The sequence below is a fragment of the Nelumbo lutea genome, chromosome 2 (assembly GCF_056320005.1).
Source record: "Nelumbo lutea isolate HS-2025 chromosome 2, American lotus-T2T, whole genome shotgun sequence".
NCBI classification, from domain to species: Eukaryota; Viridiplantae; Streptophyta; class Magnoliopsida; order Proteales; family Nelumbonaceae; genus Nelumbo; species Nelumbo lutea.
Genome location: NC_142685.1, coordinates 35,730,704 through 35,747,097, shown reverse-complemented (window position 1 = coordinate 35,747,097; position 16,394 = coordinate 35,730,704). Strand labels below are relative to the sequence as shown.

General features: G+C 41.0%; 1 protein-coding gene across 3 annotated transcripts; it reads right to left on the bottom strand.

The window, feature by feature from the left end:
- Positions 1-8,834, bottom strand: LOC148869841 (uncharacterized). 3 transcript variants are annotated; one of them, XR_016107299.1, is made up of 4 exons: positions 3,108-8,834; positions 2,697-2,939; positions 1,045-2,340; positions 1-494 (listed from the first exon to the last, which is right to left on the bottom strand). XR_016107299.1 is itself a non-coding variant. In XM_088970208.1 (3 exons), exons 1-3 carry the CDS (start codon positions 3,212-3,214, stop codon positions 491-493), a joined length of 354 nt encoding a protein of 117 aa, XP_088826334.1. In that variant the 5' UTR covers positions 3,215-3,872; the 3' UTR covers positions 1-490. The 3 variants fall into 3 exon arrangements, 1 of the variants encoding a protein (XP_088826334.1); XR_016107298.1 differs by having other exon boundaries at positions 1,045-2,460; positions 3,108-4,218; XM_088970208.1 differs by lacking the exon at positions 1,045-2,340 and having other exon boundaries at positions 3,108-3,872.
- Positions 8,835-16,394: the final 7,560 nt, after the last annotated feature.

Below are 16,394 nucleotides of genomic sequence, written 5' to 3'. Positions count from 1 at the left end.
TTTTCCCATAAACATCATTACATCAACCAACTTTATTATAGAAGAAATCGTATCATGTTCCGGGTCATACATGGGTAATATATCAAGTACAACCAGTTTGAACAAATCTTAATAGAAAAATAAAAATTATTTAAAATAACCTCTAAAATAAAATGCAACTTCAAAGCCATCCATCTCGGGCACATTGAGGTCCAAAAGAATGATATGAAATGAAGTTCCAGAGGGCCCAAGTCTAAGGCATTTAAACCCAGAGGAAACAACTGTAACTTGACAACCGAGCTTCTCAAGGAGCTTTCGCTTCACAGCCCTATTGATGTCATCATAATCAGGCTAATATAACTTGAAGGCCTCTGAATTCTGAAGGTAGCTGCTCTGATGATCCACCTGGTTCAAAGATGCCTCCTCCTATAGATGGTTGGAGTTGAAACTTAAGGTCTCATGCTTTGTGCAAAATCCTTATTGTTTGGAATTACCCAAATGTTCCCTTTCATCATCTGCACATGGGTTTCAAAATCAAGATCGTAAATTCTGAAATATAAGATGCAAAATTAATCACCAAGGCATACAAGTTGTTCAATGATGTACATATCCATCAGTTATATATACTTCTTTAGAGTTATCAATAGAAGCATGAACCAAGCCCAAGCAGATAACCAAATATGTGCCACACATTAGAGTTATCAATGCAAGCAAATACAACCCATAAGAATGAAGATGATTTGGCAATAGATATAAAAAAAATAACAATTTGGCAAACCTTGTTGGCCAATTGCCATCAGTAGACATGGCTTTTCGATTGAATATTAAGATAAAAGATTTTATGGCTTGGCATATCCTGTTCAAGGTCGTAAACTCTTAATGACTTTCTGAGAAAATTTGTTAGAATATGTAGTTGTCTTCTTAATAATTTTGAAAATAAAATGTTCAATTTTTTTATCAATGAAAATAAAATGTTTAATTGCAATGTCACATGAAAAATTCCTTTAGAATATTCCCAACCATATGCAATATCACCTGAAAAATTCTTCTCTCATCTCCTATTACCTGATCAGGCACTGAGTTCTCAACCTCCTTGGTGAAAGAGAAACCTTTACAAACACATAGACACTTGGCAAGACAAGCTGCTTTCTTGATCATCGAGTGCAGCTAGCTGGAAAGATCTCATTTCTAGTGGAAACCTTCCATTATCCGCACTTGAAATCCCCATTACATCATTTATCAGGGTTGAGAGTACAATGCTGGTCTTTAGCATTGATTCAACTGTGATCTGCTGCTCACTGCTCAGATTCTCATGCCGTATCATAGGCAGCAGTCCCAAGATAAATATTTTCTCCCTAACCTGTTGCAGTGCCTGGTACTGCTCTGCTAGTTTGTCTCTCATGAGCTGAGACTCTTCCAGAACTGCAGCATGGGATAGAGCAACAGCCACCTCATCAGCAACCACCTCCACTATCTCCAATTCATGGCAAGTCCAAAATCTACGACCACTGTTTGGAAGAACCAAAACCAGTATTGCATAACATTATGGGATTAATTCTGGTGTCCCTCCATTGAAGTTTGCTACCCACAACATTGGCATCCGAATTGCCGCCACAGCACCAAGCTCACCAAATCCACCACTGCTTGCAATACCAAGAGCCGAGTCTGGCCTCAGGATCTTCACTCCCTTGCTCTCCTTAATTTTCTTTACATCTGGATCATTTATTGGGATAGCAGGGCAAGAGTGAATCAACGAACTCCTCCCTTTCAACTCATGGGTCAAGTTCATCTCTGTTTTAATATCGTTGGGTATCCAAACCGCACAGTTCTGCAGGTCCAAAGTATTGGACAGCTTGAGCAAAGTGGGGTATAAGATGGTATGACTATCCAATGATTTCCCAATCTCTTGGGTCAACTCTCGAACATGCAAACTGGCTTCCTTCAGTTTCTTCATCTTCCCTACCTGTCTATTAAGCTCCCAGGCCTTCTTCTTCAAGAAGAGCTCTCTCACCTTTACTTTGACAAACAGAGGAATGAGAGTTATCAGAGTGATAGCAGTTGCACCGGAGACCAAGGCAGTAAGAAATTTGAAGTCGGTGAGAACCAGCATCAGCTAGAATGTATAAAGGGCATAAGTCCACCCGTTCAGCAAATGAGTCATCCCGCAGAGGACTATGAAGGAAATGAACTGCAAGAGGACCCATTTGAATGGGACATTGGAGCAGCTAATGAAGTAAAGGAGCTCAATAAGGATTGAAAAGTAGCTACTACGATAAGGAAATTGCTCGCCCTCTGGCATTCTAGAATGTTGTCCACGCTCCAGAAGTCTTCGTCATCGCAATTACAGTGTGGGAATCCATTCTCCATGGCAGAAACAGAGAAAAGGAGAGAAAAAATCAACAACAAAGAAGCCGATTCTTTCAGCATTTTTTTCTAAGAAATGCTGCTAAAACCCTAGAACCAAAGCTCCAAGATCTAACCCTGTTCAAAAACAAAAAAAAAAAAATTCTAACAAAACCAGATAAACTTCAAAATTAAAAGAAACCCATTTGCCAGTTCTTGATAGCTAGATACCCAGTTCCTTTACATCAAAATTCAAAAATTTCCAATTGTTTTGATTTCCCTCTTTTGCTATTTACAAGAAATATAAACAAACTAAAGGGCCTTATTGACATTGCAGGTTATAAAAGCAGAGATCCGGCGTTTAGAATCATTACCTGTCATTCTGGTGTGAGTCATATTCCTTATTCTCAGGGACATTTTGATCCATGAACTGCTGAATTGTTCTCCAATAATGGCCACCTCCAGCCAGCCATGTGTCCATATGCATACCAGTGGAAAAATTCAACAAAGATGCACTGCTTGTTATGTGAAGCTGCTTTAGCATAAAGCATCTGCATGTGAGATGGGGGAACCATCTCATCTTGCAATCCTGAGAGTAATAGGATTGGCTGTCTGATCTGCAGTAAATAGGTTTAAATCAAACATGATATAGAACTTGGACATCTATAGGTCAAAATATGGGCACAAAAGGGATAAAATCATCCACTTACAATTCAGAAGCCTTGCAGATACAATAAAAAGCAAGGGGTTACAGATCTAAAGTTTCCAGTAACATCTATTCTTACCTGGCCAATAATATCAATAGTGCTCCATGGAGACCGTACAAGGCAATTAAGAACCTTGAGGCCTTTAGAACCACTGCCACCAATGAACCACGTAGAACTCCAGCCATATCCAGGATAGGTGTGAATGTATTCTCCAGTATTAAAGCAGCAACGTTTAGCTCACAGATCACAAACACAGATTAGAAACTTTGACTAAGTGCAAATAATGAATGATTATTTCTTTTTTGTTGTTTCATAAGATACCATATTTTGAATAGTATCTGAAGTGATTACACAAACCAAGTTATAAATTCTGGAGAGAGGATTGTTGTAAGGCTTATTTAACTGTTACTTTATAGTTGTTGTTAGTAGGTTGTCCTCTTAAGATACTGTCAGTTAGTGATTTTTCCTTTTTTTTTATTAGTTTGTTTCTAGGGTGTGCCGTTAGGGGCATACTTGTAATTTCTATTCTTTTTTATTAAGTTAATATAAATAGTGAACTGGCGGCAGCCAGAGATAGTTTTCTTTTTCTCTCAATTGTATCTCCCTTTCCTTCTCTTTCTCTCTCTCTCTCTCTCTCGTCTCCCACTCTCCATGACTGATTACATGGTATCAGAGCAAGTTTTTGGGCTGTAAAAGAATTTTGGTCCCACCTGTTTTGAACCTGCTTCGCCTTTTTTTTTTCCTTCTTTAAATTCTTGGACGTGGAAGACAGAGAAACCCTAGATTACTGGTGGCACCTCCTGTGGGTTCTTCCTTGGTTGTAATATCAAGGAAACCCTAGTCAAAGAAGGGCGATGCTGATAGAGACTCCCTTTCTTCTCTGTTCGATGCTGTGAAGTCAATTTCTGGTTGGCACTTTCGTACAGGTGTTGGACAGGTGTGTTCTTGTTTTTGTCTTTTTTGGCCAATGGTGTGAAGGCTTTATTCCTTGGTTCTATACATTCGTTTGGATGCTGGATTGTTAGACTGTATGGGTTGTAATCGGACCGATAGTAACGTCTGCCTTGGCTGTGTTGGATTGATGATTACCGGGCTGGTTTAATGGCTGAACCATCACAGAGTTGATTTCAACAGTTTCTTGTTTTCTTCCTCACATCCCAAAAGTAAATTTCTTGAGGGTTGGTATTCTGCTTGTGGCTGTTGTGTAATTGTGTGGGATTTGAACTATTTTCAGCAGTATTCTATGGCAAATTATGAATCAACTTCATCGGGGGTTACACCGACCCGCAGCACAGCTGGTATGGGAGGTGAAAACATGATGTTTCCCATGCCAATTACCCTTTTAAATGGTCTAAATTACCTGGAGTGGGCTAGAAGTCTAAAACTCTACGTAACGGCAAGGGGAAAAACTGGTTACATAAATGGAAGGGTGAAAGAACCCAAGGGTGAGACAGCTGAACATGATAGGTAGGACCAAGAAAATAGTATGGTGATGTCTTGGCTCCTTGCAACCATGGAACCTGATGTGAAGAAGAACTTTATGTGGGCAGACACCGCTAGTGAGATCTGGGAACAGGCCAAAACTACCTATTCTGAGCAAAGGCATTATGCCAAGGTTTACCGGTTACAAGCTGAATCTTCAACTTGTAAACAGGGAAACCGTAGTTTGTCTTCATATTATTCAACCCTTACCTTCATATGGAAAGAATCTGATCATTATCAGGCTATAGAGTGGAAACATGATGATGATTCTAAGGCCTACAGGAAGTTGGTCTCTCCACAACGTGTGTTTGCCTTCTTATTGGGACTAAACCCTGCCTATGAACCTTTGAGGGTTCAGATCCTAGGAAGCAAAGAGTTGTCGTCGGTTCACGAGGTATACTCCCTTGTTCAATCGGAAGAAAGTAGGCGGAGTGTGATGGTTACAGCTGAGGGGGAGCAACAAGTTGCTTTGATTGCGATGAATAATAACTCCATGGGGAAGAAAAGTGACACTAAGAAGACTGATGATAAAGACAAGTTGTTTTGTACCCACTGTCGGCATTCACGGCATACATGTGACACATGTTGAAACATCCACGGGAAACCCAAGTGACCAGTGAAAAATCAAGAATAGGATAAAGGTCAAGGTCAGAAGAAGATGAACACAACAGAATGCAGCACATGTGGCAACCCAAGATACTCAGGTTGCCGGTACTACCTAGGACCACCTTAATAATTCTGACCCCAACGAAGATATAATGAATTCCTTTAGAGAACACCTAGAGTCTTATGGTAGGGCTTTGCGACAAATGGATAGCTTAGTCACTGGTACTCCCTCTACATCAGGTAATACGGCTTTTGCATTCCATGTCACTCCCACGGGTTCCCCTTGGATCATTGACTCAGGGGCCTCCAACCACATGACCGGTAAGCCAAACTTGTTTAAGACTTATAGCCTTTTGTTAAGAAGGGATAGAGTAAAACTTCTAGATGGCTCATTTTCCTCCATTGCAGGCCAATGATCAATATCTCTTCCCCATGGCCTTAACCTGAATTGTGTATTGCATGTCCCTAAACTTCCTATAAATTTGCTTTCAATTAGTAGTATCACAAGCTCTTTAAACTGTAGTATAACCTTTTTTCTTGGCTCATGTGTTTTTCAGGACCTAAGTTCTGGGAGGACGATTGGTAGAGGGAGCCTAGTGGATGGTCTCTACATTCTTGACAACAAAGCTGGTCTCTCGGTGTCATCCTCAGAATCACATAGTCAGTCAAATAAGAGTCAAATTTTTTTTTGTGGCATAGTCGTTTAGGTTATGTTTCATTTGAAATAGTAGAGTCTTTGTTTCTAATTTTATTTAAGTCATGTTCAGTGTCAGAGTTCCAGTGTCAAACGTGTCAGTTGAGCAAACAATGTAGAACAACTTTTCACTCAAGTAATAAAAGATCAAATGTTCATTTTCATGTTGTGTATTCTGATGTATGGGGGCCTACAAATGCAATCTCTGAGGGTGCATATAAGTACTTTATCACATTGATCGATGATTACTCTCGCTATACATGGGTATTTCCTATGCGTAGTAGAGACGAAGTTTCAAAGATTGTGAAAAACTTCTAGAGGATGATATTTTCGCAGTTTCATGCTGAAATACAGATCTTCCACTCCGACAATGCAAAAGAATACTTCCATGGTGAGCTAAATGAGTTCTTTGTCTCCCATGGATCTATTCATAGGAGCTCATGCGCCAGAACACCACAACAAAATGGTGTTGTAGAAAGAAAAAGCAGACACCTCATTGAGGTAGCTCGTGGGATGATGTTACACATGAATGTTTCAAAAAGGTTTTGGGTGGATGCTATACTTGCAGCTGCTTATGTCATCAATCGCATGCCCTCCAAAATGCTGAACTACATGGCCCCTCATCAGTTATTGTACCCTCAATCCCCTTTATTTTCCATTCCCATGTGAGTCTTTGGTTGTCATGCCTTTGTCTATGATTTGTCTCCATCTTGAGGTAAGTTAGACCCTCAGTCCATTCCTTGTATCTTTCTGGGGTATCATTCCTCTCAAAAAGGGTATCGGTGCTTTGATCATGTAGTCATAAGTTTTTTGTGTCTATGGATGTGTCTTTCTTTGAGTCTGACCCATTCTTCCCTGCTTCTCCTCAAGGGGAGAGTAGTAGTGTGGAAGAGGAGAAGCAGGTTCAGGTTCGCTAAGTATCTCTTCCTTCTATTTCGGACCTTGCTCCCTTCTGTGTCTTCCAACGTACACGTCGTAGAGATCAACAGTGTGATAGAGATGTGGAGCAGCCAAACATTGAGCAACCGACACCATTAGACTCCTAGGAGGTAAGTCCAATCCCTGTTGCACCTACTGATACCCACACTCCTACTATGGATGACCTTGACATTCCTATTGCTCAACAAAAGGGAGTCAGGTCATGCACTACCAAACACCCCATTACCCATTTTGTCTCCTATGATCACATTTCCCCCTCATACTGAGCCTTCCTATCTGCAATTGATTGCATCCCTGTTCCTAGAAATGTTGCAGAAGCCTTAAAATGCCCCGAATGGATAGATGCCATGAAAAGGAGATTAATGCTCTTCACAAAAATCAAACTTGGGAATTTGTGGATCTTCCAAAGAGGAAAGACCCCGTGGGGTATAAATGGGTGTTTACGATTAAACACAAGGCAAATGGAACAGTTGAAAGGTACAAAGCAAGATTAGTAGCCAAAGGGTACACACAAGTATATGGGGTTGACTATGATGAGACTTTTGCTCCAATAGCTAAGATGAACTCAATTAGGGTTCTCCTGTCATTAGCTACTAATTTTGACTGGGAATTGCATCAACTGGACATAAAGAATTCTTTTCTAAATGGTGACTTAGAGGAGGAAGTATACATGGTTCAACCCCCTGGATTTTGTGCCAAGGGAAGTGAAAATAAGGTGTGCAAGTTACGAAAGTCTCTTTATGGCTAAAAACAATCTCCTAGAGCTTGGTTCAGTAAGTTTCACATGGCAGTTCAGCAAATGGGCTTCAAACAATGTCAGTATGATTATACACTCTTTGTGAAGAGATGTCAGGAACAAGCTGTTGTATTTTTAGTGTATATGGATGATATCATCATTACAAGAAGTTGGAGTTCAGAAATACAAAAATTGAAACAATTCATTGCATCTAAATTTGAAGTGAAAGATCTACGTCCCCTAAAGTATTTTCTTGGGATTGAAGTCGTTCGCTCAGAAAATGGTATCTTTATCTCTCAAAGGAAATACACCCTTGATCTATTACATGACACAGGCAAATTAGGTGCAAGGTCAGCAGATACTCCCATAGATGTTGACCACAAGTTGGGTGACTGTGATGGTGAACCTCTGAAAAATGTGAAACAATTCCAAAGGTTGGTGGAAAAGCTGATTTATTTGTCCATGACCCATCCAGACATTGCCTATTCAGTTGGGGTTCTAAGCCAATTCATGCACTCTCCTAAGAAACCACACATGGAGGCAATAGAGAGTTCTTAGATACTTGAAAAAATATCCCAGAATAGGTCTACTATTCAGTAAACATAATCACTTAAAGGTGAAAGTCTTTAGAGATGCTGATTGAGCAAGTGCTGTGGATGACAGAAAGCCCACAAGTGGGTATTGCACATTTGTAGGAGGAAACCTAGTGACCTGGAAAAGCAAGAAACAAGGTGTGGTAACAAGGTCAAGCATTGAAGCTGAATATAGAGTTATGGCACATGGGGTGGCTGAAGTCCTTTGGCTAAAGAATCTTCTATGGGAGCTTGGAGTTGTTGTTCATAATCCTATGTCTCTTTACTGTGACAACAAGACAACAATGAACATCACTAGCAACCCTGTCTTACATGAGAGGACCAAGCACATTGAGGTGGACAAACACTTCATAAGGGAAAATTGGAAAAAAGAGAAATTTGCATCCATTATGTCAACTCCAAGGAACAACTTGTTGATGTCCTTACAAAAGGGCTTCCATACTCGTGGCACAATGAATTATGTGACAAGCTGGGCATGATAGACGTATTTAGCCCAACTTGAGGGGGAGTGTTGTAAGGCTTATTTAACTGTTACTTTATAGTTGATGTTAATAGGTTGTCTTCTTAAGATATTGTCGGTTAGTTTTTTCTTTTTTTTTCTTATTAGTTTGTTTCTAGGGTTTGCCACCAGGGGCATACTTGTAATTTCTATTCTTTTTTATTAAGTTAATATAAATAGTGAACCGGCAGAGAGATAGTTTTCTTTTTCTTTCAATCGTATCTCCCTTTCTTTATCTCTCTCTCTCTCGTCTCCTACTCTCCATGACTGATTACAAGGATGAAATAAAACTAAAGAGATCCCTCACAAGAAAAGTTTAAACTGAATATCTTGAAAAATGCTACGAAAAAATCTACTTAATTTGGAGTAACATAAAGTGAAAACTGACCCTACACTTTAGGGATATGGGTCTTGTTAAATTCAGATTTGCTAGACTGACAACAGCACCTTCTTAATAGGATCACAGTCGTAGAACTCTCACCATCGATGCCAGAAGACCTTAGAATTCCAAATCTAAATCATGATCCGGTAATAGCGAATCTCTTACCGCTGTCACCGATCAGGAGAAGCTTTATCAAGTAATAAGGAGGCGAACCACAAGGCGTCGTGAACGGTGTCCCCCTCTCGACCTCCACCTCCACCTTCACCATTTCCTCCAGTTCTTCGCTATTCGTGACCTCGAAGCATTCTTCCAAAGACTGCCTCTTCTTCGGCTTCCTCTCCGCCGATGATTTCTGAGACTCCGCATCTTCTCTTTCTTCCTTGATCGTAAACAAAACCCTTGATGGTCCGTATAATCCGTGCCATTTCAGCGGGTCCACGAGCTCCGGAGTCGCATCCAGCACGTCGGAGGCCAGGGAAGTTGGAGGGACGGCGGTCTCGATGCGAGACTGGTTTTTCCAGCAGAAGAAGTAGAGCAACTCCTTGGAAAGGCTTCCCGGTGAAATCAGGTTCTCCAGTGGAGTTCTCAGCGGGTCCACGAGCTCCGGAGTCGCATCCTGCGCATCAGAGGCCAGGGAAGTTGGAGGGACGGCGGGCTCGATGCGAGATTGGTTTTTCCAGCAAAAGAAGTAGAGCAACTCCTTGGAAGGGCTGGTAAAAGGCTTCCCGGTGAAATCAGGTTCTCCACAGAGAAAACCTACCAATAACCCCCCCCCCCCCCCATCGTTGATAGAAAATCCCAATCAATAATACCAACCAGCTGCCCAAGTGAAACACTAACACCACCAAATCCAACCGAAATCCTTCCGTAACCAAGAGAAAGAGGGAGAGAATTATGAATACGTGTCTGTTATGCAATGAATTTCGATGGCGATGACGGCGCTTACGACGACGGTAACGGTGATGATGCACGGTCCATTGGATCTGGTGATCAAAAGAAGGTATTCATTTACTGGCAAACAGATGATCCGTCGCATGATGGCAAACAAATGATCCGTTGTAGGATCAGAAGAAGAGGGTAGATAAAAAAGGAGTGAGTTGATGGAGCAGAAGAGAGAGGAGAAGAAAGTGGGAATAAAAAAATGAAAATCGAAGGAGAAGATGGCGGGAGAGAGAAGTAGAAAAGAGAAAAATAAACACGTGTGATACATGTAAAATAGAGGAAGGAGACACTTGTTTCCCATGCAATATGGAGAAATTTTAATTTATAAAAATGAACAATACGTAAAATTTCATTTGGCGAAAGTACCTTTTCGCTTTAATATATATATAATTCCGTACACACGTGACACCAAATGATTTATAATTTTTTAAAATTCAATTTTACCATTCACTATCTTTTTCATTCTCTCTCTCCTTACCATTTGTTCTCTCCCCTATTTCGTTGCATCCACCACCTCCGGCCTCTCTCTCTACAACTCGTTTCATCACCGCAACAACGAATAGTGCAAGGATCAAAAGAGTAAATCTTTCTTGATCGTTTCCGTCGAGCACCACCTTGCTCCTGAAATCTGCCTCTGCTTATGAGGATGTAATCCAAGTTGCACTGCGGGTTAGGAAAAACACGTCGTAGAACTGTATTTGAGTAGTTTTGAGGGAAATTTTAAGGACCGAGAGAAAAAGACGTCGGATGTGGACCGAGAGAGAGAGGTTGGTAGGGGACAGGGAGAGAGAGAGCGGATGTGGAGGGTCCGCCGCTACTGCAGTAGCCTTGGAGCGTCGGTGATGAAACAGGGACGAGAGAGAGAACGAAGGAGACAGAGAGAGAGAGAGGGAGAGAGAATGAAGGGGACGGGGAGAGAGAGAGAATATTAGGCCAAGTTCTTTCTTTTTCAGTTCACCGTCAGGCCACTGCAACTCCGCTCTATCGAGGAGAACAATGGAGTTGTAGTGGCAGAGATCTCCTCCTAATCCTTCTTGAATCCAGCGAAAATCTAAGTTGTCTTCAGTCTCGTTTTTCTTCCCTCGTTATTTTCCCTCAGACCCTCACTGTCTCATCGTTCTTTTACCACTAGGATCGTTGGCGGAGCCCCTGCATCCTATAAACTTACTATTCAAACTGGGAATAACCCGTAGTGGTTCATAGTCCGAGAACACATCTGATCGCCAAGATATTTTGCTTCTGGGTCCGAAAGGATTGATCAAGAACTTGATACCCACGAAATCTCTAGAGATCTTCATTCCTCCCTCCCTCTCCTCTTCCCTCTTCCCTCATCCCCATCTCTGTCACTGTCTCCGTCCGTGGCCTACCCTTCTTAACATCTCCATCTCCAACTGTGAGGGGATTCCTTGCAGTTGCAAATCTTCTTGCATGCTACAACTGTTGCACGTTGTAGCATGCAATATGGGGTTGGCTTGCGTGGTTGAGCAGGCGAAGAAGAGGCCTACGATGTCAGAGGTCGATGGAAACTCCCTAAATTCGTCCGAGAACAGTCTTCGAGTTTTCCATGATGTATCTTTTGACAATTTTATCAGTGTAATCAGCCTTAGATAATTCAATTATCTGCTTCAATCTATCTCTATAGAATCGAAGAACCAGTATATATGAAGCCTCTCTAAGATCTTTCATTGAGAACTGTTGTAATAGCCAACCTTGACCGAAGTCAACATTCCTACATGATTACCAATGAGTAGGATATCGTCCACGTACAACACCAAAAATGTGATCTTATCCCCACTAGACTTCCTGTAAATACAGGGCTTATCCGGATTCTACTCAAAATCAAACATTTTGACGGTAAAATCAAAACGGATGTTCCAACTCCTAAAAGTCTGCTTAAGTCCATATATGGATCTATTAAGTTTACATACCATGTGTTCCTGACCAACAGTAATGAAGCCTTGTAGCTGCTGCATTTAGATATTTTCACCAAGATCTCCATTCAGGAATGCAGTTTTGACATCCATCTGCCAAATCTCGTAGTCATGGTATGCTGTTACAGCTAGCAGGATCCTAATGGATTTAAGCATGCCACGGGCGAAAAAGTTTCCTCATAATCAGTGCCTTCTTTCTAAGTATACCCTTTCGCCACAAAACGAGCTTTGTAGGTCTCAATCCTGCCATCGGGGCCCTTCTTCCTCTTGTAGATCCATTTGCAACCTATTGCTTTTACCCCGGAGGGAGGATCTACTAGAGTCCAGACCTCATTGGTCTCCATCGAGTCCATCTCAGCTCTCATGGCCTCCATCCACTTCTGAGAATCTATGTCTAACATATCTTCCGCATAAGTTATGGGATCCCCCTCACTAGTCAAGGCTTCCACCAGGTAACTATCCTGGTCATAATCATATTGGATTGGTGGCCTGGATACCCGAGTGGATCTTTTAGGGTGGTCACTACTTGAAACTTGTGGGACATCTCCCACTGTTCCTGAGCTCTCCTGATCAAGAACTATTTCCTAAGGATGGGTGTCCAGGATGTATTTGAATTCTAAGAATTTGGCATTTTGACTGCAGAACACTTTCTGCTCACTTGGGTCATAGAATAGATAATCCACAGAATCTTTTGGGTAGCCTATAAATAGGCAACGACTGGTTTTGGATTCCAACTTGTCTGCACTCATTCTTTTAACATGAGCAGGACAACTCCAAATATTTAAGTGTCTTACACTTCACTTCCTTCCGGTCCATAGTTCATATGGAGTTTTCGGAACCGATTTGGTTGGAACCCAATTCAGCACGTAGATAAAAGTCTCTAATGCATATCCCCAAAAGGATGTGGGTAATTCTGAGCGTATGAGAAGTGACCGGACCATGTCCAACAAGGTCATATTCCTCCTCTCTGAAACACCATTGAGTTGAGGTGTAGCAGGAGGAGCTAATTGTGACACTATCCCGTTGACCTTTAAGTAGTCCCTGAATTCGTCAGAGAGATACTCGCCACCTCGATCCGATTGAAGTGCCTTAATTTGTCTCCCTAAATGTTTCTTGACTTCTTGTCTGAACTCTTTGAACTTTTCAAATGATTCTGACTTGTGTCTCATTAGGTACACGTAACTATATCGTGAAAAATCATCTGTAAAGGTGATGAAATACACGTGTTGGTTCCGTGTCCTATCACTCAAGGGACTACATATATCAGTATATATTAGGTCAAATGTGCCTACACATCTTTCAGGCTTACCGTTAAATGGCCGCTTAGTCATCTTACATTGGAGGCAAGGCTCACAAGTGGAAAGATTTTCTACGGTTAGAAAATCCAAAGGACCATCCTTTACTAGTCTTGTGATTCAATCAACACCGATATGACCAACTCGGTAATGCCAGAGGCACGTGGGATTTACTGTATCACGAGTTCTTTTCTTGTGATTTTCGACCGACATACTTTTGGTTAAGTTAGTTTCCAGAGAATGATGTAGAACATAGAGACCGTTTTCTAGTTCCCCGCATGCGATGAATTTGTTATTCCATTTAACAGTAATTATATTACTAAAATAAACAGTATATTCATCAGCACACAGTTTAAAAACAAAAATTAAATTTCTTCTCAAGTTATGTACATAAAGACAATCTTTAAGTACAAGCACTCCTTCTCTAAAGACTAATTCTACGGTTCCTATTGTTGCAGCTGCAACACTTGCAGTCGTTCCCAAGAATAGTGTCACTTCGCCTTCACTCAATCTTCTGCTAACTTTGAACCCTTGTAGTGAGTTACACGCATGAGTTGAAGCCCCAGAGTTAACACACCAGGGCATAGAAGTAACTAACATATTAGTCTATATGACACAAGTTTCAACGTTACCTTTCTTAGATTCCAAGAAGGCTGGACAGTTCCTCTTGTAGTGGTCAGTCTGCTTGCAGAAGTGACAGACATCAGATGCCTTGTTCTTCTTCTGCTTCTTGGGCTTGGCAGCTTTCTTCTGGGCTTCTTTGCCTTTCTCTTTTTCTTGCCCGATTTGTTAGATTCAGCAAGCATAACCACAGGCTCATCCTTCTTAAGTACATCCTCAGCCCTTTGCAACATATTGCTGAGTTCTTGGATGCTAACATTCAGCTTGTTCATGTTGTAGTTCATTGTGAACGCATTAAAGGAAGATGGCAAAGAATTCAGAATGGCATCCACTTGCATGCCAAGATCTAGCCCGGATCCAAGGGCTTCGAGTTCGTTAATGTAGCCCATCATCTGAACACAATGGTCATGAACTTTCTGCCCTTTGGACATCTGTACGGTCATGAATAATTTCAGGACCTTCTATCAAATAGAACGATTCTGCTCTTCATACATTGTCTTTAGACTGTCCAATATGTCCTTAGCTAGTTTGATCTGATCGAACTACCTCTGTATTGAGTTATTTAGTGAGGCAATGACAAAGCAGCGGGCTAGGGAGTTCTTATCCTCTCAATCTTGGTAGTCCCTCCTATGGGCCTCAAAAGCCCTATCACCCGGACGCTCCGGGGTAGGATTTTTCACTACCTTATCTAACTTTTCAAAAGTTAGGACCAGCATAAGATTTCTGTACCAGTCGGCGTAGTTTGGGCCCTTAAGCTTGTTATCGTCTACAAACTTTGCGAATTGACCGTTTGCCATTTTTTGATAAAATAGCAAATACGTTAGTCCCCAACCTTAGTTTGATTCATGTTACCTACATAGATATGGTTTTTAATCTATGTTCCATTCCCATTTGTTCATCTTTGAGATTTCCCTCCTTTCCCAGTGACGGAGACGATGAAATGTCTCTAGAAATGTGGGAAATCACATAGGGTGCGTGAAGCCAACTGTTTCAGCTGTATAACCCCACCACCTTTCTGTGACGGATCATATCCACTCATTAAATGAGCTTCCCTTTGGCCTCTGTCAAACAAGGTTCAAAGCCGTTTTCAGGTAAACCTTTCTGTCCAGTGAGTGCTCACCCATCATATTCAGGTTACACCAAGGTACCGTGAGAGAGTTCCCATTTTCTAGTGAAGCCCCTCCCACATCGGTCTATGACGCCCCTATCATCTTATGAAACACTCTAACAGATCCAACAACAAATGGATAGCCCAATTTTATGGTGCGTTTCCTCATTACATAAGGACTCATCATTGTGCTAATAACGAAAGGCCTTTAGAGAGTCCATCATATGGATCTTCCTATCACATGCACTCATATTTGCTAGAGGGAACAAAATTACGCCCTAGTTCTAATTTTAGGTCAAACCATAGTGGCTCACACTGACTTTCATAAAGTCAAATTTCTGATGGGCCTTAATCGGCTAGGGTTTCTGCATGCATCCCTTTTCAGGATTGTGGGGTGCACCAAGTAAGGAGGGGTCATCCAATGACCTTAAGGGACACCATGGCAATGATGTGCATTCAGTTATGGTGTGCGCAAGAGCCACTAACGAGTCATCATGAGCCAAGTCCTTATGGCCAATGGTCGCAGCACATCAAACATCCAAGCATCACATGTAAAAGAAGAATTGATCCAATCAATTAACTGCTGTAAAGCCCATTGAACAGCCCATTTAAAATCCATAACATTAACAATTAATGTCGACTAGGTATATGGGCTGAATCGCAGTTAACAGTTTGGCCCATACAGTTTTTCTCAAAAGAGTTGGCTTTTGCAGTTATATCCCTTTAAAATTGGGCTTTACAGATGGGCTGAATTAATCCCTGCAATTGAACATCAGATTTGGAACTGCAAGATGGAGAAAAATGGACTGAAAACAATCCCCTTCAAACTCTAGATTCGGTCCAAACAGTTTTGTTCCAATCTAATCCAAAATTGTTCGAAACTGATTTTCAATTCAAGAATTAATTCATGAAAGATCTGAAATTAATAATTTTGATTTTAAATAATAACAAATCAAATATGGACTGTTCGCACCACCTGCAAAACAGGGGTTAATCACTAGGGTTGCAGTTTCACAAACTGCAAATCGCAGAAAGCAATCTCTCCATCTGCAAATCTCTAGCGCCGCCTTCTTCAATCAAGAAAACAAAAAGAAACAGAAATCCTATTTCTATTAATTAATTACATTCTTGATCAAATCCTATACATTCAGTCTAGAAAATAATTTACAGACCGAATTGAATGAATAATAAAAAAAAAGTTTGCACAGACCATCTGCGCCAAATCTGCACTGCGATCTCCAGGTTCGAACAACCCATTAAATCAAAATAAATAAAGAATAGTTCTAAATAAATTTTGGATTTAACAAAAATTAATTTCAGATCAATCGCCCTTAACAAGAAACAATTTCTTGAAATAAAGAAAATAATCTACGCAAATCTTGGCAGAACATCTTCTGTTCATCTGCCTAGATTCAGATCTGATTTTCTTTTTGGTTCAAGATTCGAACCTGTGGCTCTGATACCACTGAAAGAATGGTAGGATCCATCGTATGGATGCCATAAAGATTACAGAATGAGTGGGCGAATTTCAAAAATT